This window comes from Gracilinanus agilis, chromosome 4 (genome assembly GCF_016433145.1).
Source record: "Gracilinanus agilis isolate LMUSP501 chromosome 4, AgileGrace, whole genome shotgun sequence".
Taxonomy (NCBI): Eukaryota; Metazoa; Chordata; class Mammalia; order Didelphimorphia; family Didelphidae; genus Gracilinanus; species Gracilinanus agilis.
In genome coordinates, this window is record NC_058133.1 from 191856822 (window position 1) to 191878888 (window position 22067).

The 22067-nt window shown below is 38.5% G+C and overlaps 2 protein-coding genes across 2 annotated transcripts in view; both read left to right on the plus strand.

Moving 5' to 3' along the window:
- LOC123246159 (keratin, type I cytoskeletal 28-like) overlaps nucleotides 1–1769 on the plus strand; it is a 12870-nt gene extending 11101 nt beyond the window's left edge. Inside the window, exon 6 of the mRNA XM_044675097.1 lies at nucleotides 1627–1769. Within this exon, the coding sequence (XP_044531032.1) occupies nucleotides 1627–1769 (143 nt within the window). The remainder of the gene's footprint in view (nucleotides 1–1626) is intronic.
- A 13111-nt stretch (nucleotides 1770–14880) lies between these two features.
- LOC123247752 (keratin, type I cytoskeletal 27-like) lies at nucleotides 14881–21381 on the plus strand. The gene is made up of 8 exons (XM_044676753.1): nucleotides 14881–15294; nucleotides 15790–15872; nucleotides 16495–16651; nucleotides 17011–17172; nucleotides 17462–17587; nucleotides 19126–19343; nucleotides 20661–20719; nucleotides 21239–21381. Exons 1-8 carry the CDS (start codon nucleotides 14881–14883, stop codon nucleotides 21379–21381), a joined length of 1362 nt encoding a protein of 453 aa, XP_044532688.1.
- Nucleotides 21382–22067: the final 686 nt, after the last annotated feature.

Below are 22067 nucleotides of genomic sequence, written 5' to 3' on the forward strand. Positions count from 1 at the left end.
AGAAAGAAAGAAAGAAAGAAAGAAAGAAAGAAAGAAAGAAAGAAAGAAAGAAAGAAAGAAAGAAAGAAAGAAAGAGCAGTCTTGCTTACTATGATAGCCAGGCACAGTGCTAAATGCTGAGGATACAAAACAAACAAGGAAAAAAACAATCTGTTGCCTTCGGGAGCTTACATTTTAGTGGGGAGAAGAAAACAACTGTAGAGGAGCTGGAAGGGAATAAGAGAGTAGGACAATAAGTGATGTGAAAATTGCTGGAAAATGGTTTTAAAGATGAAGAAATATGTCATGTATGAGGTGGCCCTTAAGCCCAGCTTTGAAAGAAATTAGGGATTCTGACAAGCAATTGAGAACTGAGTGTATCCAGGCTTGGAGAATGGAAAATGGGGGCTGAGGGACAGGGAATGGGGCCATATAAAGATAGGCATGGAGATGGAGAATGGAATGTTGTACATCTCTCCTACAGAACTGTCTGTTCTGCTTTCAGAAGCTAAGTCTTGTCATCCTAGGTGTGCATGTATATGAAATATGTATGTGCCAAACTCCCATTCCACATAATATAACAAATGTGTGTGTGTGTGTGTGTGTGTGTGTGTGTGTGTGTGTGTGTGTGTGTTGCCAAAGCCTACCAATTTCGCCTTTACAACGCCTCTGGAATCCACCCCCAACACCTTTTATCCCCATCACACCAGAGTAGTCCTTCATTACCTCACCCCTTGATTCCTGCAATAGCTTGCTTATGGATTATCCTGCCTCAAGTCTCTTCCCACTCCAATCCTATATTCAGCCCCTAAAGTAATTTTCCTAAAATGCAAGCCCAGGTCACCATACCCTACTCAATAAACTACAATCATTCCTTATTGCTTCCAGGAAATACAAAATCCTCAATTTGATATTCAAAGTCCTTCATAGCCTACCCACCTCCTACCTCTTGGGCTTTAACCTCCTCCTGCCTCTTGGGCTTTCTTACTCCTTACTCGGGACAGATACTATTAGAGCCAGTGATTCTGGCCTCCTGGCTATGCCTCAAACAAAACACTCCATTTCTTGGCATTTTCTCTAGCTGTCTCCTATGGCAGAATGTTCTCCCTCCTCTAAATGCTGACCTCTCTGGATTCCTTTAAGACCCAACTAAAATCCCACTTTCTACAGGAAGTCTTCCCCAATGCCTCTTAATTCTAATGCCTTTCCTCTTTCATTTTCTATTCATCCTATATACTAGCTCGGTTTTTACATATTTGTTTGCATGTTGGCCCCCTATTAGATTTTAAGCTTCTTCACGGTAAAGACTGTTTAAAAAAAAAAAAAAAAAAAAAAACCCTTACCTTCCACCTTAGAATTGGTACCATGTATTGGTTCCAAGGCAGAAGAGTGGTAAAAGTTAGGCAATGGGGGTTAAGTGACTTGCCCAGGGTCACACAGCTAGGAAGTATCTGAGGCTAGATTTGAACTTAGGACCTCCCATCTCTAGGCCTGGCTCTCAATCCACTGAGCCACCCAGCTGCCCCCTAAAGATCGTCTATTGCCTTTTTTTTTTGTATTCCCAATAATTAATACATGACATGTAATAAGTCTTAATAAATAAATTGATTGATTGATTAATTGATATCGTATATGTTTCATTTCTAGATCTCTCCAAAACCACACTAGTAAAGACTGTTGTTGAAGAGCTAGATCAGCGGGGCAAGGTCCTTTCAACCAGGGTTCACTCCATTGAAGAAAAGACCTCTAAAATGAGCAATGGCAAAACAGAACAAAGAGTCCCTTTCTAGAGAATTCCAGGCAAGAGAAAGTAAAGAATTCTAGCAAGATGCATGATTCTAAATGTGAGAAGAGAAATAATTTCTTTTCTTAAAGTACCTAGCAAAAATCTCTGTTTATACTTTTTCCTTTTCACAGATAACATTGGATGTTTTGCTGTTAAATAAAGAAGCAAATATACATCTGTTTCTCTTTTTAGGTGTTTAATCATCATTTCTTTCACAAGTCATTTTTGCTATTTCTTGCTTATACTTGGACAAAAGAGTAGATGAAATACTTGGGATTTTTTTCTTTGTCTTTCATATGACCAGTAGGTGTCACTGTATACAGAAAAGATATAGCTATCTGGGTAAAGAGTGTAACCAAAAATAAAAATAATAATAATAGTAGTAGTAGCATTTATATAGTACTTGTTCTGTGCCAATTACTTTCTTAAGCACTTTACAAATATTATCTCATTTGATCCTTACAATAAACTTGGCAGATAGATGCTATTATTACCCTCATTTTACAGTTGAGGCAACTGAGGCAATTAGATTTTAAAAGTTGATAAATGTCCTTTGATCCAGAGATTCCACTAGAAATATAGAGATGCCTGGTAAGACATATTAACTTGATACAAAGTGAAGTAAAAAAGAAGCAGGAAAAACAATATGTGTAATGACTAATAGATTATAAATGGAAATTTTTATTTAAAAAAATCAAAACTAAATTCTGTGAAAGTATAATGGCCAAACTTGTCCCCACAGAAGAGATATAAGAAGGGTGCCTCTCTACTCTCTCTGCAGAAACAGAGGAATATATATGTATCACTGAATATGGCGAATTTTTTTGGTTAGTTTGGCTGAATGTGGGTAGGAGGGTAAAAATTCTATTTTTTACTCTGTTAAATGACTCTAAGGATGGTAGAGAAAATATGTTGGGAAATGTTGGTAATGTAAAAACAAAATATCTCAATAAAAATGTACTTAAAAAAGAAAAATAAACACTTGGACTTTTTTCAAAAGTGGGTTATAGATCTTAAATAGCACAACATTTTATAAGATTTTGTATAAAAGTCCATCCTGATCAAGCCAAGTCCAGCCAACAGGGATTTATTAAGTTCCTACTATGTGCCAGACATAGTTATAAGCAATGAGGTAACAAAGAAAGGCAAACACAATCCCTACCTTCAAGAAGCTCACAATTTCCCAAGACAGTCAAATGAGAACAACTATGCCCAGACCAGAAATATATATATAATAGGCTGTATTATTAAGTCTGTCCATTTTTATTCAATATCTAGATTGAGAATTATATTATTTTATAATATACAATAATATAATATAATTTATTATACATAATATAATCTGTGATATAATATTAGTTGACCTTAGTTCTTCTTTTCTAATATTATATTCTAATTATATTATACATTCTAGTAGGAGGAAAGCATAGCTTCTCTTTTCTTTAGGCATCAATGACCACAGCTTCTGTTATATAATGTGGGGATGAGAATCAAGTAACACGTGCTGGAAGAAGACAAGAATTCCAGACGAGATGGTTCACATCCTTTGGCTTAGGCTACGATCAGGCTAATAAGGAAAGGCCTAACAGTTGTGGGGGTTTCAACTTCAAAGAAGTTCTGAAAGATGGGATAATTACAGCAAACTTGATTGAAACTCTAGCCAAAATTCATCAAAGGAGGCCAATATTCTGTAAACTCAATGGCAAAGGAACAAACCAAAACATTTTACAACTTACAGAAACAAAGAAGAACATAACTGGGTCTTTTGCTCTTCTAAAAACCTGAAAGATACAGGCTGCAACGATGTTTAGCCTATGACACAGAATCAAAAAGCCCTACATTCTTCAGAGTGAAATCTAAATGCATTCATTCAACAAATATTAACTGAGCTCTACTGTTTGAATAGGCAGATAGGTGACACAGTAGATAGAGTCCCAGGACTGAAGTCAGACTTATCTTCATGAGTTCAAATCTAGCCTCAGATACTTATTAGCTACATGATTTTGGGCAAGTCACTTAATCCTATTTGCCTCGGTTTACTCATCAGTAAAATGAGGTGGAGAAGGAAATAGCAAACCATTCCAGTATCTTTGCCAAGAAAACTCCAAATCAGGTCATGAACAGTTTGACATGGTTAAAACAATTGAACAACAGCACTGTTTGAAGGGCCAGGATGTTCCTACCTACATTATTGATACTGAATGGAAGATTAAAGCCAAACAGTTATACGACACAATTTTCTTCCAAAGAGGAGGAAGGAGGGGAAAAATCTTCTAGAACTTTTAGTCTACAAAAATGAATAAGGATAATATATGAGAATCTTATTGTGACAAAAGAATTTTTGGCTTAGATGTCTTACTGCCAATGTGATAAGAGAAAGACTATGATAAGAAAGGAATTCTGGCTCAGATTTTATTAATCTTCTCCTAGACTCATCCCATCTGACAGCTAACTGATAAGATTTTTCCCCCATTAGGTTGTGAATAAAAACTAAAGTTACAAATTAGGGTTCCTGGAAGTATAGTGGTGACAGGAACAGAGAGATAAAGGAGGGAAAGAACTTAAGGGACAAGAGAGAATGTGTTCCATTTTGGACACATTGAATTTGAGACATCTATGGAGAATATCAGTGAAGATGTCTAAAAGACAGCTGGTGAAGTGAGATTGGAACTCGGGAAAGGAAACTGGGTAGTCCAGGTCAGTAGATGGAAGACAAAGTGCTGGGCCAAGAATTAGGAAAAACTAAATTCAAATCCAATCTATCTCAGATACTTATTAGGTATGTGATCCTGGGCAAATCACTTAGCCTTAGTTTCCCTATGTGCAAAAGTTGAGATAATAGCTCCTACTTCATAGGATTATTGTGAGGATGAAATGGAATGATTTTTGTAAAAGATTTTGCAGATCTTAAAGTATTACACAGATGCTACCTATTAATAGTATATGTGGATTCCCGAGACATCTGGAAGGGATAGTAACTGAACCCAAGGGAACCGATGAACTCGGTGAGAGTAAAATATTGTACTTCAAATTTAATATAAGTCAACAATGTTTCATTGTCATAATAGTTACTGTAATCAAAGTCTAGGTCAAAAGAACCGTAATGCCAGATTTAGTCAAAGTGATAGCACTGAAGTACTCTGTCTTAGCCATATCTGGAGTTATGTATCCAGGTATAGTTGAGGAAGGATATTGATTAAGAGAAATATTTTTTCTAAGATTAAGAAAAAGTTCTTGTTAGAAATAAAGAATCTCTGGGTCTTAATTCTTAGCTGAAGCTCCAAACTTTAATGTGTCAAATGAAAGCTGGAGATTTTACCACACCCAATTTGTGATAAGACCCACAGATGTACAAAAGTATGTTTTATAGCTTTTATAGCTTTTTGAGAGCTGGTTAATATAAGTCATTAACATAGCTGAAGGTACAGAAGATGTTAAGAAACTTGCAATGGTGTTTGGGAACAAGGGTTTGGAACATTTGATATAAATTCCAAATTCAGTATAAGGTTAACTACCATACTACTTAGGTCAAAGAAACCTTTCTTGGCCATAATACTCTGGGGAGCCTATAGTTGGCATAAATCTTCAAATAATCAAACGACACTTGAACATGCTAAAGTTCTTTTCATATGGTCTCATCAGGACAGCTCTACATTCTCCATTCCCAACAAACAATTCCTGCATGAGTTTCAGCTTCCCTGGATAAAAGCTTTATTCCTCCAAAAGAAGCTCTAAATATATTTAATTGCTATAATATTGTAACCTACCAAATTAAGTCCTTTCTAATACTATGGTATTATTTTAGAGTGTTATTCTTAATCTATAGTATTATTATTCTATAGTACCATAGTAATACTACTATGGTATTGACATTGTATTATTATAATTGACATCTAATATACAGTTTACTAACTGGGTCTAACTTTTTCTAAAAAGCATAGTTGCAGTTACTTATCTAAAGGATTATATTGGTCACTTGGTTCATGATCAATAATATAAAGGCAATAAAACAATTTTCCTTTTAATATGCAAAGGAGGGGGCCCAAGTTGATGGAAGCCATGATATATGATAGCAGCATAAACTTAAAGTTGGAAGAAACCTCAGAGGCTAGTGAATTCAACTCACCCTTATTTCAGAGGTAAGGAAACTGAGGCAGTAAGCACTGAAGTGACTTGCCCAGGTTCTAAGATGGAATTTGAACCCAAGTCTTCCCAACTTCAAGTCTGGTACTCTAGCCATTATTCCACATTTGAGCCTCTGAAGTCCTTGCCAGCTCTGAAATTCTATGATTGTGTGACTCTTGTTTCACTGAATCAAGGCCACTAGCAAAATCTAGGACATTGATAAGAAACCTTTTAGAGACAGAGTGCTGGGTCCCACCCTGCAGACCAAGTGTCATGCTCGCCCCCCCCAGAGACTAAGTGCCATGCCCCACACCCCCAACTCACTCCCTGCCTCCCCTTATCCCAAACAGGGAAGGGAAGAAGCATTCCCACTGGTCTACTGGGCAGAGGGGCAGGTGATGGGAGACCTGTGTGGAGAGGGGAAAGAGAATGGTCCCAGTGCTATGCTATCCTCCAGCTACATGCCACACCAGGAACTCTGCTCCCCTCAAACCTAACTCCTCTCCAACCACACCGCTGGAATCACCTTCATCACAGACTCAATAGGCTGCCATCTGCATTGCCCCCTCACATCGCATGTAAGCCCTGCACCCCACCTTACCCCAGACAAGGGAGGGAGGAAGCACTCCCATTGGCTGCTGGGCAAAGGGGTGAGTGAAATGAGGAATGTCCTCAAGTGCATGGAGAGGAGAAGAGGAACAGCTCTGCTCTTTGTCCCTTTGGTTTTCTAGTAAAGGCAGGTAACTATAGGCATGCCCACAGAGAAGGCTTTGTGTGCCCTTTTTGGCACACATGCCATAGGTTCACCATTACTGGTCTAGGGTGCCGCTGAGGTTTAGTTGTTCTTTGTACTCAGAAAGGACCAAAATGGCAACATTATGTCAACATCTATGTATAGTGTGTGGTCAGACCTACATAAGCTCAAAATGGGCACAAATGGTTCACATGAACACCTGGGATAGAGGTGTCTCTAAATTTATACATCTCACGTTTCTTTTGAGCTACTGCTAGGGATAGAGTGAAGGAACAGATGGGTTGGGGCTATTGAAGCAATTCATTCTCTAGAACACTGTAAAAGCATAGAGAGAGAGTGTGTGGCCAAAAATAGAAGAGTAGCACCAAAAGGTTCTGAGTCCTGCACGTGCTAATTAGAGATTAATTTGGGTTACCAAATTCTCTTTAAAAATGCTAATACCCCTCCCTCAATAAACCTCTCCTGCCTTCCTGTGAATTACTTTAATCAAATAATCAGATTAACACCTAGCTGATCATTCAGGAAATAGTTCTGACTCGGTAGGGACAGGTGAGATATAATTTAGCAACAAGGGCAGTCTGGGTAAGATCAGATAGTAAGAGAGCAGCAGGAGTTCACTTGAGTGAATGTCTGGCTAGAGAAGTCAGAATTTAAAGTAAAATAAGTAGACTTGCCTTATGGGAGGGGGAGTGGGTGGTGAGGATCAAACAAAACAATCTTTATCTTTTTTAGTTTCACTAAAGGAGCTAGGAGCTAAGGCAAGGAGCTAAGAATCATGATCATAAGGTTGTCAATGTATGGACAAGACTATTTGCAAAGCTTTAAACCTCAGATTTCCCCTAGTCTAGCCTAGATACCCAACTCAGTACAGTCTCAGGGCAGCCCACAGTTTCTGATCATTATCTCTTCCCTTCCTCTTGGGTGAAAGAGATCAGTCAAGAAGCATGCATGTGCCAGGCACTGTGCTAAGCAATGGGGACACACAAAAAAAAAAAGCCAAAAGACAATCCCCACCCTCAAGGAACTCAGTTTATTAGTGGAGCCTACCATACAGACAACTATAAATAAGCTATTTGAACAGGATAAATTGGAGGCAATCTCAGAGGGATGATACAAAGTTTAAAGGGGCAAGAAATAAGGCTTCTTGTAGAAAGTGAGATTTAAGCTGAGACTTGAAGGAAGCTAGAAAAGCCAAGAAGATGAAATGATGAGGGAGAGGATTCCAGGTATGCTGGGTAGCCAGTGAAAATGCCTGGAGGGCCTTGTGCAAAGGAGGAAGAAGAAGGAAAGGGAATAAGTATTTATATAGTACCCACTACACGCCAAGCCCTGTGTTAAATGCTTTTTATAAACTTTCCAAGGAACAAAAAGGAAACTGGTGTCACTGGGTCGAAATGTTTAAGATAGAGACAAACACAGAAGACTGACAAGGTAGAAGGGGATCACACTATGAAGGATTTTAAAAGCTAAACAGAAGTTTTATAGTTGGTTCTGGAAGTAATAGGAGCCAGTGGAGTTTATTGAAAGGGGCACAGGAGAACAACATGGTCAGAAAATCAATTTGGCAGCTGAAGGAATGAAAAACTAGAGTGTGGGGGGGGGGGGGGGAGGGGAGATTTGAGGCAGAGAGATCAACTAGCTAATTGCATAGTCCCAGAATGAAGTGGCTAGGGTTTGCATAAGGGTGGTAGCAGTGTCAGAGGAAAGGAGGGAAAGAGATGGAACAGGAAGATAAGACATATGCTTCTCTCACCTTCCTGGCCTCCTTCCCCACATCTCTTCATTCTCCTACTGTATCATCAGAGTTTGCAGAAGTCTGAGAGATAAAGAATCCTAGTCCCAGGACTAAGGAACCAGAGAAACCAGAGCAGAAGCTAACTGAGAAGTGTGAGTGCCTGTTGCACAATGTGAGGATAAGTAACATCAAGTTATTTAAGAACTGGTTTCAATCATAATTTGCGGGTTGTTATCTAGATAGGCCAACATCATTTTGCAATAAGATGAAGTACTGTGTGATTATGAGAATAAGAGTCGAAAGGGGTCTCTGATGTCAATAAACTGATATGGCCATGCTGTTCTCCGGAACTCTGAGTTCCCTTCCTCCTCTGTAAGTTCCCTACGATTCATTGCAGCCTCCTGTGGCTCCAGAGGACACCCAGGGGGCCCAGTGATGAGCTGTTATGTTCCCTGAGAGAGCCACCATTTTTTGTGTCCATCTGGAACCAGAGAGAGGAGCAGTGAAAGAATTCTGGTAGAACAGATTCCAAGGAAAACTATCCAACAGTGAACTAGGTGAATAACAATGAGCTCAGCTTTGGGCTGCTTCTCTGATGCTTCTTGCCAAGGTCCTCTGTCCCCTGAGGTATTGCCACTTTATCATACATTCAACATGTTATCATACTTGTAGAATTTCCATGTTAGTGATGTCTTCAATGTCTGACCGAGATCTAAGTACTCCACAATATTTGCTAGTTTTAAATGCATTTTAAATGGGCCAGATACTGACCAGGCAAAGCAAATACAAGAGTAATATATCCCCTTCCCTCAAAGAGCTCGCATACCACTGAAAGGGAGATACAACATGTTCACAAATAAGTAAGGACAGAATAGTTAGACAAGTGGGTGGTATATTGCATAAAATCAAGGACTGGACTTGGAGCCAGGAAAATCTGAGTCCAAATCCTGCCACATATAGTGTGACCCTGGGAGAGTCACTTGATCTCTCTCCATCTCAGTTTCTATATCTATAAAATAGGAATAATACTAGCACCTGCTTCCCAGGGTTGTTGTGAGGATCAAGTGAGATAACAAATATAAACCACTTGGCAAACCACGAAGTACTACACAAATGTTAGCTATTATTAATATCACAGAATAGAAGGGGTGGGAGAGGTTTCCAGAAGGATTAGCACCTCTGATGTGAAGAGTTACTGAGCCCTTTTCGGGGCTGCTCATCCACCTTTGGCCTCCATCGTTCACTCAGCTCCCACTTGTAGCTCCAAGAAGCTGTAGCCACACCCCAGTAAACCATCATGGCAGATGGGCTAAACTAGGTTGAGGGGAACTGACAGACCTCTGACATGCTGATGAGTTAGGGAGGTGTCTACTCCAAGCACATAAAGACATTCCCCCTTAGAATGGATAAATGAGAATAATTTGTTCCAGCAGCAATGAAAGTGACCAAAGCAGGCATTGCAGAGTGATTAGAGCTTGGCCAAACATCAAAGATGGCCAGGTCATCCCCTCCATCCCAGACCATTACCAGTCATCCTGACTTTTGTCTAGACTTGAATGACTCTGGAAGAGTGAATGAGGCTGATGACTTTGAGCAGCTCTGTCTCTCTTAAATCCAGTTCAATCCATCATCTCATGCTGTTACTGGTCCTCTTCGAAATAAAGAGCAAACAACCACAGAATAGATAGGAGATAAATATAAAGTCTCCTGTGCATGGAACCAAGAAGTTATTCTAAAGGAAGTGGCATGTGAGTTGAGCCTTGGAGAGAATTAGGTATTCCAAGAGGAAGGAGAGATTGCCAGGCAAAGAGAATAAGCCTGTGCAAAAGTGAAGAGATGAGAGACAGAAAAGTACGGGGAAAATGAAATAGGCCAGTTTGGCTTGAGGGTAGGGTGTGTGAGGGACAGTAGCATGGTGGAACAATATAGGAGAACCAGACAGAGAAGGGCTTTAATTACCTAAAAGAGGAGTTTGTACACTTTCCTAGAGGGAATAAGGAATCATTGAATTCTCTTAGGCGGGGGAAGTAACACAGTCAAACTTGTGCCATAGAAATAACAACTTGACCACTATGTGGAAGACGAATTAGGGAAGGAAAGAAATTGGATTCAGAAAAACCAATATCCCAGGTAAGAGGTGCTGACTACCTGAATGAAGTTGGTTGTGATGTAGATGGAGAGAAGAGGATGGATATAAGTGATGTGAAGATAGAATTGATTCCATCCCCCATCACTTGTCAGGTCCTATTGATTCCACTTCCACAGCATCTTTTGCATCTGTTTACTTAAATGGACACCACACTAATTCAGTCATCACTTATCTCCTAGACTCCTATAATAACTTTCTAAATTGTTCTTGCTGCCTCCGTTTTCTCTCTTCTCCATCCATCTTCTAAATAGTTGCAAAAAACAATCTGTCTAAAAGAACATAAAGCTTGTGGTAACTCCTTGGCCTATTAAATTCATTCTGGTCTGAATTATCCTTGTTCTGATAAGTTTTTAGAACTGTATTCCAGGTCTTTGCAGGTGCAATTTAGGAAAAATGAAAAATAACTTATGAATCATATTCATAGTTTTATGTATAATTCTCTTTTTCTGCCCTACTTATATTACAGAAATGCTCGTTTTATTTGGCATTGTTGAGTTCAGAAGAAAAAGAAGATTTTTTAAACAAATGAAATGGTTGCATTAGATGAGAATTAGATTAGACCTCTAAGTTCCTTTCCAGTTCTAAAATTCTAAGAGATAAAGAAGACAATAGCTAGCATGCATATAGTGCCTATTATGTGCCAAACACTGTGCTAAAAGTTTAACAAATATTACCTCATTTGATCCCCACAACAACCCTGAAACATAGATGTCATTATTAAACCCATTTTACAAATGAGGAAACTGAAGTCACCAGAAGTTAACTGACTTGCCCATGGTTACTTAGCTAATAAGTGTCTCAGGTTGGATTTGAATTCCTGACTCCAGGCCTGGCACTCTATCCACCAAGTCACCTAAGCTGCCTATAGGGAAGAGAGGTCTCAGATCAGCCAGAACTGACTTTCTGATTGTCCCATTAATTCACTGGGGAAGGGAGAGGAGATATTATTCAACTTCTGAGTAGGTAAGGTAGAAAAGGAAACATATGTCATTTATATATGTGGAATTACTGTTAAATATGCATTACTCCCCATGTCTGGAAATGTTCCCTGGAAATGTCCATCTATTAATATCCTTCCTTTCTTTCAAGGTCTCACTTAGATGTCCTTCCTCCAGCATTGCTTTCCCTAACCCCTCCATCACCTCTCCATTCTCCCTTCTTCCATCTCTCATTCTATTCTCTTTGAACCTCTGCTATATACTTATAGTGTGTATTATAGTTATTTGTTCACTGTCATATTGTAAGTTGTAATTTCTTCAAGGAACAAGACCAGGATTTATTTTATAATTATACTTTCAGACCATAGAACTGTGTAGAGGAGACAGCCAATGTTTTAAAATGTAATTTGTTGAACCGAAGTTATGAAATAGAGAATTCCTGTACCCATTTCTAGACAAAAGAGTTTTCTTGCAAACTGATATCCAGTGGTCACCACATGTTCATCAACGTTCCTAGAACAGGCAGAACGTTTATCACATTATATATTTTTTTTAATTTCTCATGACAAAATGTAAGGCTTAATAATTAGGTCGATGGATTTGGACTCAGGAGGACTTGGGTTCAAACCCTACCTCAGACATTTACTAGTTGTGCGATTCAGAGAAATATACTTAGCCTCTCTCAGACTCAGTTTCAAAAGAGAGAGAGAGAGACATATATGGGCACAATGGCCTCTAAAGGTTTCTTTCAGCTTGAAATATAGGATGGCATGTTCATCATAGATTTCATCCTGTGATACTCAATTTTGGAATACTGCTCCCAAAGTCACTTGCATTGTTGTGGTTGTTTTTCTGATTTCCCTATTTCCAGTTTAGAGTTCATTGTCAACCTGAACACCATTGTGAATGCGATGGGGTATCTTGACTTCATTGCCAGCACTACTCACATTATCACATAGCATCCTTTGCTTATTTGACCAGGAGATCAGAAAGCCATCACTGCATCGGTGCATGGGATGATCTTCTCTGAGCAAACAATGTTTCTTTATTAACAGAAATGCATGAAAGAAATCAAGGTTAGTTAAGAAAGGGGGAAAGAATGCAATGAATGTTTCCTAATGACATCATCCCCAAGGGATAGTATGTATGCCAGAAGGATGGGATTGAAGAACAATATGTACTTAAGCTTTTTTATATCACTATGGCAGTCTGATGAAGCCTGTAGACTCTCTCAGAATAATATTTTCAAATGAACAAAATAAAATAAATGGGATTATAGAGGGAAATAGAGTGAAATACAGTTATCAAAAATTTTAATAGTTCATGCACCACTATTGGGTCTGTATCTCAAAAAGATTTTTTTAAAAGTGGGGAGAGTATCTATTTGTAAAAACATATTTATAGCAACTCTTTTTTGTGGTAGCAAAGATTAGGAAATTGAGGAGGTGCTTGCTCATCAATTGGTGAATGGTTGAACAAGTTGTGATACATGACTGTAATGGAATTCTACTGTGCTATAAGAAATGATATGAGCCACATGATTTCAGAAAAACACAGAAAGACTTATGTGAACTGATTCAAGGAAGTGAGAAGAACCAGAAGAATATTGTACACAGTGACCACGATATTGTATGAAGAACAACTATGAATGATCTAGCTATTCTCAACAATACAGCAATCCAAGACAATCCTAAAGAGTCATGATAAAAAATACCATTCACCTCCAGAGAAAGGACTCATGGATTCTGAATGCATACCAAAACATACTGTATTCACTTTCTTCTTTTTTTGTTCAAGTTTTCTTCCACAAAATGACTAATATGGGAAAATGTTTTACATGATTGCACATGTTAAATATATATCAGATTGACTGTCTCAAAAGGGGGGAAAGAGACAAAGGAGAGGAGGGAAGGAGAGAATTTGGAACTCAAATTTTAAAAAATCATAATGTTAAAATTGTTTTTACACATAATTGGGGGGAAATAATTTTTTTAAGTTCATAGACCTCAGGTTAAGAGTTCTCAGCCAGAGAAAAAAGGGATTAAAAAAAAGAGAGAGAGAAGAGGAAACGCCCAGCAAACAGATAGAGGAAAAGAAAGCCATGGCATCGAAGGCAGAAATCAAAGAGCTCTAGTGGCTTCTCATTCACCAACGCTGGGGTAATGGTACTGAAAGTCTGTAGATATTTAGAGACTTGACCATACCTTTCCTAAGAGATTAGTAGATATGCCACAGAGTTAACGAGTGTTACCAAACTCTTTCCCTACCTATAGGAGTGTTATGGAGCAAGAAGTTAAAAAGATCGACATAAACAGAAATAAAAACAGAGATAAGAGTTCAGAGAGAGACAGACAAAGAAAGTCAGCAACAGAGACATAGAAAAAGAAAAGGCAGGGATCAGTCAGAGACATAGTTTAGAAACAGAAGCAGAGAGAGAGTGACAGAGACAAATAAAAAGGGAAGGGAACAGCAAGAAAAGAAATTAAGAGACAGACAGACAGACAGATACATAGACAGTCAGAGAGAAGTAGACAGAAAGAAAAGCAGCTTGAGATAGAGAAAAGCAGATTAAGTCAGAGAGAGAAGAGAGAAACACAGAAAAAGGAGAGAGGGAGAGAGGTGGGAAAAGCAGATGGGTAGAGAAAGAAAAAGCCATCTCATTCCCCTTCAAATATCATAAACCAAAGGGTCAAGCTAAAACTTGAAGGGATAGAGCTCTTTTGCCATAGGAAACTTCACATTTAAGACTATGTCTCCACAATTTTTTAATCTCCTTAGGCTTAATGGCAACTTACTCAAGAGTCTATTTCTTTTTCTCCTTTTTAAAAATAAAATATATTGTATAATATTGTAAAATGCATATCAATAAGATAGAGGGATAGGGTGCTAGCAGAATGCTACCATCATTTTCCCCATTTCCTGGGTAAAGAGTCATAAGCCAAGAGAATAAGGAGCAAGACCACCACTAAACCCCACCAATCATCTTCAGGCTCTTCCTGTCCTGAGATCTTCTGACACAAGAGGACTTAACACTTACACTTTGCTTTGATTTTGCTCCTATATTCTTGAAGTCTCAATGACTTCGGTAAAGCATTACTCACCTAAAATTAAAAAGCTCATGTAGTAAATGATCTTGATAATGCTCCACCCTATCCCTGAGATAACAAATAACCAGCAACTAACTACCCACCTACAGAACTGGACAAAGCAGAGCAAGACATTAATTAAGAAAAGGCATCCAATTACATACAAATCATGATGAGTTGGCAAATACCATTTTGCGATTGGTAGGCGAAACTCTGTGAGAAACACCCTAATCACTGAGTATAAAAAGAGCCAACTAAAACTGCTGGAACTGGACACAGTCCAGCTGAACCCCAACACCCGACTATACGTCTCTTCCACATTGACACTATGTCTCTCAGATTCTCTTCTTCATCCAGAAGGGTTGGCTCCTGTGGAGGAGCTGGATCTGTGAGACTGTCGAGTGGGGGAGCAGGTTTGGGGGCTGGAAATATATGTAGCGTGTTTGGTGGTAGCTCATCTGGAGGAGGCTATGGTGGTGGTCTGGGTGGGGGAAGTTCTTCCTCTGCTGGCTTCATGGGGAGTGAAGTGGGGCTCCTCTCTGGAAATGAGAAGGTGACCATGCAGAACCTTAATGACCGCCTGGCTTCTTACCTGGATAACGTGCGTGCTTTGGAAGAGGCAAATGCAGATCTGGAGCAGAAGATTAAGGGATGGTATGAGAAATATGGTCCTGGCTCTTGCCGGGGTCTTGATCATGACTATAGCAGATATTTCCCAATAATTGAAGACCTTAGGAATGAGGTAAGAGAACATAATTGCATAAGGCTCAGAACTCTAAGACATATTGAGCCCTCAAAATAGTTGCACAATATATAATGTGACTTCCTTCTATAGGCTAACAAATTTCCATCACTGATTACTAGACATTAAGAGAATTTTTGTGAAAATTTAAATATTTGAGTAGGACACATCCACCAATTGGTATTATATAGGTATGAAAGTCAATAACTTAGTATATGGCGCCCTCCCACCTTTACCCCTCTAAAAGAGCACAGGAATGCAAAAAGTCTCTAGTGGCACATTTGTATCCTTTGGTTATCTCACTTGAAAGCAGTCTCTCCATGCAGAAGTCTTTACTGATCCAAAGGCATAATCTGAAATTATCAGAAGCCAGTCTTGGATGCCAGAGAGCAACAGATGTCTTACTGTAATGTGACAAGTGACTTGGCTTCAGAGAAATTCTAAATGATCCATGAAGAAATTTTCTCTTTTCTTAATCTGCTCCCTGTCTACCAGATAATTGCAGCAACTATCAGCAATGCTAGTGTGGTCCTGCAGAATGACAATGCCAGGTTGACAGCTGATGACTTCAGATTAAAGTAAGTGAAGTTTTGAGAATAGGAACCAGTTCACGAAGCTCCTCCTCTCCCATTCATTGATCCTGCAATAACTTTAAGGAGTTGGATGCTTTGTTTTTATGTTAGAATGGATATAAGAATAAATAAACATATTAAAATCAGTATATAAAAATTTGCATTTAAATCATTAGTTTGGTATACATTAGAAAGTGTTGTTCTTATCCAGAAGAAAACATGTGATTTATCACTTGTTTATATGGGTAGGTGATTTAGGGTTTTGGTTTTAAAAGATTGCTCTTTTACAAAAATGAATAATATGGAAATAATATGGGTTTCAGTGATATATGTGTAGAACTCAGAGGAATTGCATGTCAACTCCAGGAGGAGGATGGATGAGGGGAGGGAAAAAACATGAATCATATAATCATGGGGAAAAAAATTTTAATTTAAAAAAATTAAATAAAACCATTTCTTTCGCTGCAAAAAATGTATTTTCTTTATTATTAATCTCATCTCTTTAAGTGATCAACATAATAAGTTATCTTATGTTTACTCTCTACCTACTTCAACTTGTGTGCTATGTTTTACATGCCCCTTTAATGATCAGGATTCCTACTGAAAAAGCTTTTTACTATTCCTTGAGGTATGAAACAGAGCTTGCACTTCACCAGAGCGTTGAGGCTGATATCAATGGTCTGAGGAGAGTGCTGGATGAGCTGACATTGTGCAGAACAGACCTGGAAATTCAGGCTGAGACACTGAACGAAGAACGGACTTATCTAAAGAAGAACCATGAAGAGGTAGAAGTTTAGAAGTTTCCATTACACCAATTGAATCTCCCTAAATATTGGCATTTCTTTTGCTACATGCCAAATATAAAGTCTTTAACAGCAATCCAAGAAAGAACTGGCCTAATTAGTCCTGTGAAGGATTTATTTTTTCAAAAGCAAATTACATTGTTGCTTTTTCATTTTGGGAGGGGAAGAGGAGAAGGGGGGATAAATAAATGTCATGATCTGAAACAAAAAATTTCAGAACTCAATACTAGAGGCGCTGGCCCTTATTTTCAAAATGGTGGTCATTTTGATGATGGTGGCCATTACATTTCAAAAATATGCAGAGCCTTATTCATTTAGTCTAAAATAATCTTCTCCTTCAGGAAATGAAAGCCCTCCAATGTGCCGCGGGTGGGAACGTGAATGTGGAGATGAACGCAGCCCCAGGAGTGGATCTGACTGTTCTGCTGAACAACATGAGGGCTGAGTATGAGGATCTGGCTGAGCAGAACCGCAGGGACGCTGAAGCCTGGTTCAATGAAAAGGTACTTTTTACTAGCTAATCTTTGGCCCTGGGTTTTAAACAACTGAGCATAATCTTAACATTGAGCATCAATGCAACTCATTAAATTTGTTTGATAACTATTTAAATTTAATAATGAAATTCAGGACCTAAAATGGTACATTGATTCACCTGGCACTCCTAGGTGTCCAAGATTCTTTTTTCTATTCATCTTTCTTCCTTTTTCATCTTCCTTGGTTGAGGATATTCAGTTCTTATGCTTTGCATTTTCAAGAGTAACTGGCTTGAACTAATGATGGCATTTATTCCAGAGTGCCACGCTCCAACAGCAGATCTCTGATGATGAAGGGGCCACCACCTCTGCCAGGAGCGAGCTCACAGAAATGAAACGTACAGTCCAGACCCTCGAGATCGAGCTGCAGTCCCTACTGGCAACAGTATGTTCAAGATTTAAGAAATATATTTCCTTTAGAGAATTGTGGGGGGAAGCCTAAAATAGTGCCTTTTTTCTTTTGTAATATTAGCTTTCATCTGTTCTAGGCCCTCAAGGTAAAACATATTTGCATTTCACTCATTAGAGCCCTGTGTGTCCTATTAAGACTTGCTTATTAACATATATTCAAAATTAGGATATATTTCAGATGTCATTTATGTAATGTTGAAATGAAATGAAAAAGTGGTTTTGTGTGTGTATGTTTTAACAATGATCTATCCTTCTAATTTGAGAGAGCCTTCCGATATTACAAAGAAGAAAAGATCTCCTACATTCACCTACAACTGGCAGCAACCTCATAGCCTTAGATTCTACTATTCCTACAAGCTGCTTTTTAAGTGTCATAGACAGTCATAAGACAGGAGGCACAAAAAGGGGGAGATATCAAAACATCGTCCTCTACACTCCCTCTTGCCTTAACCAAAATGGACCATGCAGGCTGGGACATAGACATGAATCCCACGCATCACCTACCCCTACAACATGCATGTTTAGAGAGGGTATCTCTGTGGTACCTCGAGATCTTTTCATCAATAAGTGAAAAGAGGCAAGGATTTTCAACCTAAAGAACAAATACCTTCACTGGGTCTACTTATAGAATATTTCAATAGACTTTCCTTAGAATATTCCAATGATTTCCAAGCTTTTAAGGACAGTCAGACCAAACAGTAGGAACAGAAATGAAGAATATGAAACTGAAGGACTAGAGCTTCTAGGGTTTAGAAAGAGAAGCTTCATTTGTACCCAAGGGGCAAAGGACCCTAAGATCCTACATCTAGGTCTGGAAGAGTCCCCCCAGAAGCCATCTAATCCAATCTGTTCATTTTACAGTTGAATAAACTGAGACCTAGTAAAGTTGAATGATTTGCTATAGATCACACAGATAGTTGCCATCAGAGGTAGGTTTCAAAACCACGTCCTCTGATTCTAGGAATGCTTTCCTCTTTAAAAATGAGACTCGAAGGGGCAGTTAGGGGACTCAATCAGGAGACAGGAGGTCCTGGATTCAAATATAGCCTCAGACACTTGCTAGCTGTGTGACCCTGAGCAAGTCACTATTGCCTATTGCCCCATTGCCTAGCCCTTACTGCTTTTCTGCTTCGGAACCAATACCTCGTATTGTTTCTAAGACAGAAGGTTTTTTAAAAATGAGTCTCAAATGCCAAAATGAGTCTCAAGATATAGCCAGTATAGAAATGGCTGAGGGGCATGAGTCAACTTTTTCAAATGCACCCAGAAAGATATTCACCATCAATAGTACCATCTTCAAATGCCAGGATAAGAGGAGTTTGATCCTGAAAAACTGCTGACGTTGGATTGAAGCCAGAAGCTCAAATTCCAGAAGAACAATTTTCTGGAACCCCACTTACACACATTATACATTATACATTATACATTGCCTGTTTGTACTGACTATCTCATTTTCCATTCAACAAATGTTTATGGTTTGTTTGTTTGTTTGTTTGTTTACCACTCCCATAGAAACAGTCACTTGAATGCTCTCTGACTGAGACTGAAGGGAACTACTGTGTGCAGCTCTCACAAATCCAAGCCCAGATTGGAGCCCTGGAGGAGCAACTGCAACAGGTCAGGACTGAGTCTGAGGGCCAGAAGCTGGAATATGAGCAACTACTACACATGAAGGTTTATCTAGAAAATGAAATCTCAACATACTGCTCCCTCATTGATGGAGAGGATGGGTAAGTGCAACTTCTTTTGAAAACTTCTTTTGAAGGGCATAAACTTCTTTGAAAACAAGTAAAAAAGGAATTTTTTTAAAAAACTAAAAATATGTAAAAATTTTTAAAAATTAAAAAAAAAGATGTGAGGTAGACCAGATTAGAATAATAACTTTTGAGCTGGAAGGGATCCTAGAGGTCATGGAATCCAACACTCTCATTTTACAGATGGTGAAATTGAAGCACAGAGAAGTTTTAGAGATTTGCTAGACAGACATAGTTAGGAAGTATCTGAGACAGAATTCAAACTAAGGTCATTGTGACTCCAAACCCAGCACTCTGTCCACTGCCCTGGTTAGATTGCTTCCAAATCTTTTTTTCTAATAATTTTAATTTTTTTAAATATTTTCCCATAGTTACATGATTCATATTGTCTCCCTCCCTTCTTCTCTCCCCCCTCCCAGAGCTGATAAGCAATTCCACTAGGTTATAGATGTATTATCACTCAAAACCTATTTCCATAGTATTCTTTTTTGTAATAGAGTAATCTTTTAAAATCAAAACTCCAAGTCACATACCCAAATAAACAAGTGATTGATCATATGTTTTCTCCTGCATTTCTACTCCCACAGTTCTTTCTCTCAAAGTGGATAGCGTTCTTTCTCATGAGTCCTTTTGGATTATCCTAGATCTTTGCATTGCTTTTAGTAGCAAAGTCTATTACATTTGAACATCCCACAGTGTTTCGGTTACTGTGTATAATGTTCTGCTGGATCTGCTCATTTCACTCCACATTAGTTCGTAGAGGTCCTTCCAGTTCTTATAGAAATCAGGTCGCTTCCAATTTTAAAATCCTATTACCTTGTTTCTGTCGGTTACATGAGGGTAGCAGTTGGGTTGTATCTAAAGTGTATGGTTTTCCCCCATCTGTGGAGTGGTGCTTGCTGTGCGTACAGTAGGTGCGAAATAAATTACATTGAGGAGAAGGAGAAAAAGAAGCAAGTCAAACTAGGATTTGCATTGTGAACAGAAAAAATTCAAAGGATACATATAAAACTTTGGCTTCTGTTTTGAATTCCTTTGTTCTTTGCTCTAAGAGAGTCAGAGAGAGAAACAAAGAGAGAAATAACAAACTCAATTTAAAAAAACACAGACCATGGGTTAAGCACTAAGCCAGTTACTGAAGGAGATGTGGAGTTTGATACTTTGATATCCTCAGCCCTGGGCACAGTGCTTGGCACAAAATATGCCCTAAGTAAATGCCTGTTGAATTGGACTAACAGATGAAGTCTAGATCCTGCCTTGAGGAAACTTCTTTTTTTTTTTTTTAATTAATAGAAACTGTCACAAATCTAAAGGTGGCTATAGACCTGGAGGACCAGGAAATCAGATAAAAGGTAAACAAATACAATTTCCATCTTCCAGAATGTATTAGTATTGTGTTTTAGATATGTCTAAATATATATATAAACATATATGGACATGTATGTATATACACATACATGTAGTTCTGTACATACCTATTTGTGCACCGATGCCTATACAGATATAGCTTTATATGTGTTTATGTGTACTAAATATATATAGACATAGACATATTGTATATACACATATATGCATATATGTGCATGCATGGAGGGGTAGTCTGGATACAATTTTAATCTAATATGCATGTCTATGCATACCTGTAAATGTATACACATTTGTGTGCATTTGTTTATATGATCATGCATGTAAGATACTTACATGTTCAAGTACAAATACCATGTGGCTGTAAGTGCATTACACGGATATGTGTACACGTACACATGGTGTAAACATACATGTATAAACAAAGAGATACGTGAATTGTTGTACATTTATAACTTTAATACCTCTAACTTCTGAATGTTCCTGCACGTCCTCTTTCATTTTAGATTCATCCAAAACCACTATGGTTAAAACGGTAGTAGAAGAGATGGATCCTCGTGGCAAAGTTCTCTCCACCAGGGTCCACTCAGTTGAAGAGACGTCCTCCAAAATGAACACCATCAAGATGGAGCAGAAAGCACCTTCCTAAACATCCTCAAAAACGAGGCCTAAAGGGAAGCCTTGAAGTTCAAATATGCAATTAAAATAAATACAGAAAATAAAGGCTTTTTTCTATTTTTCTTTTGACAAGTTAAGACAAAGTCTTCTTGGAATAGAAAAAATTGCATTCTATTTCTCTTTGGTGGTATCTCAATAAAAGTTCTGCCTATCGCAAGCCACATAACTGGTTCCAATGATCTTTGTTTTCAGGAAAGTTGCTCTAAGGAAAGCTGAAATTGGGTTTTCAGGTCTGTTGCTTAATGTGATGCTCACTGTAATTCAAGAGTCCATTTCACATATGAAATAAAGATCATTTCAATGCAAATCTATGTGATGAGACGGAGAAAGTATCAGATTTAGTCTTGGAAGAATGTAAGTTCAATTACCATCTCCGCCATTTGCTTACCAGTGTGTCCTTAGGCATGTCCTTTAATGTCTCCGGGAAGTTTACTCATCCATAGAATGATGAAGATACATTAGACTAGACAGGTTATCTCATCTTAAGCTTCCCATGTATATTAAGAGGTCAGTTTGCAGGGAGAAAAAAAAGAAGGAAGGGAGAAAGGAAGAGAGGGAGGGAGGAAGGGAAGAAGGGAAGGAAGGAGAGAGGGAAAGGAGGAAAAGAAGAGAGGAAGGAAGAGAAGGAGGGAGGAAAGAAGGAAGGAAGGAAGGAAG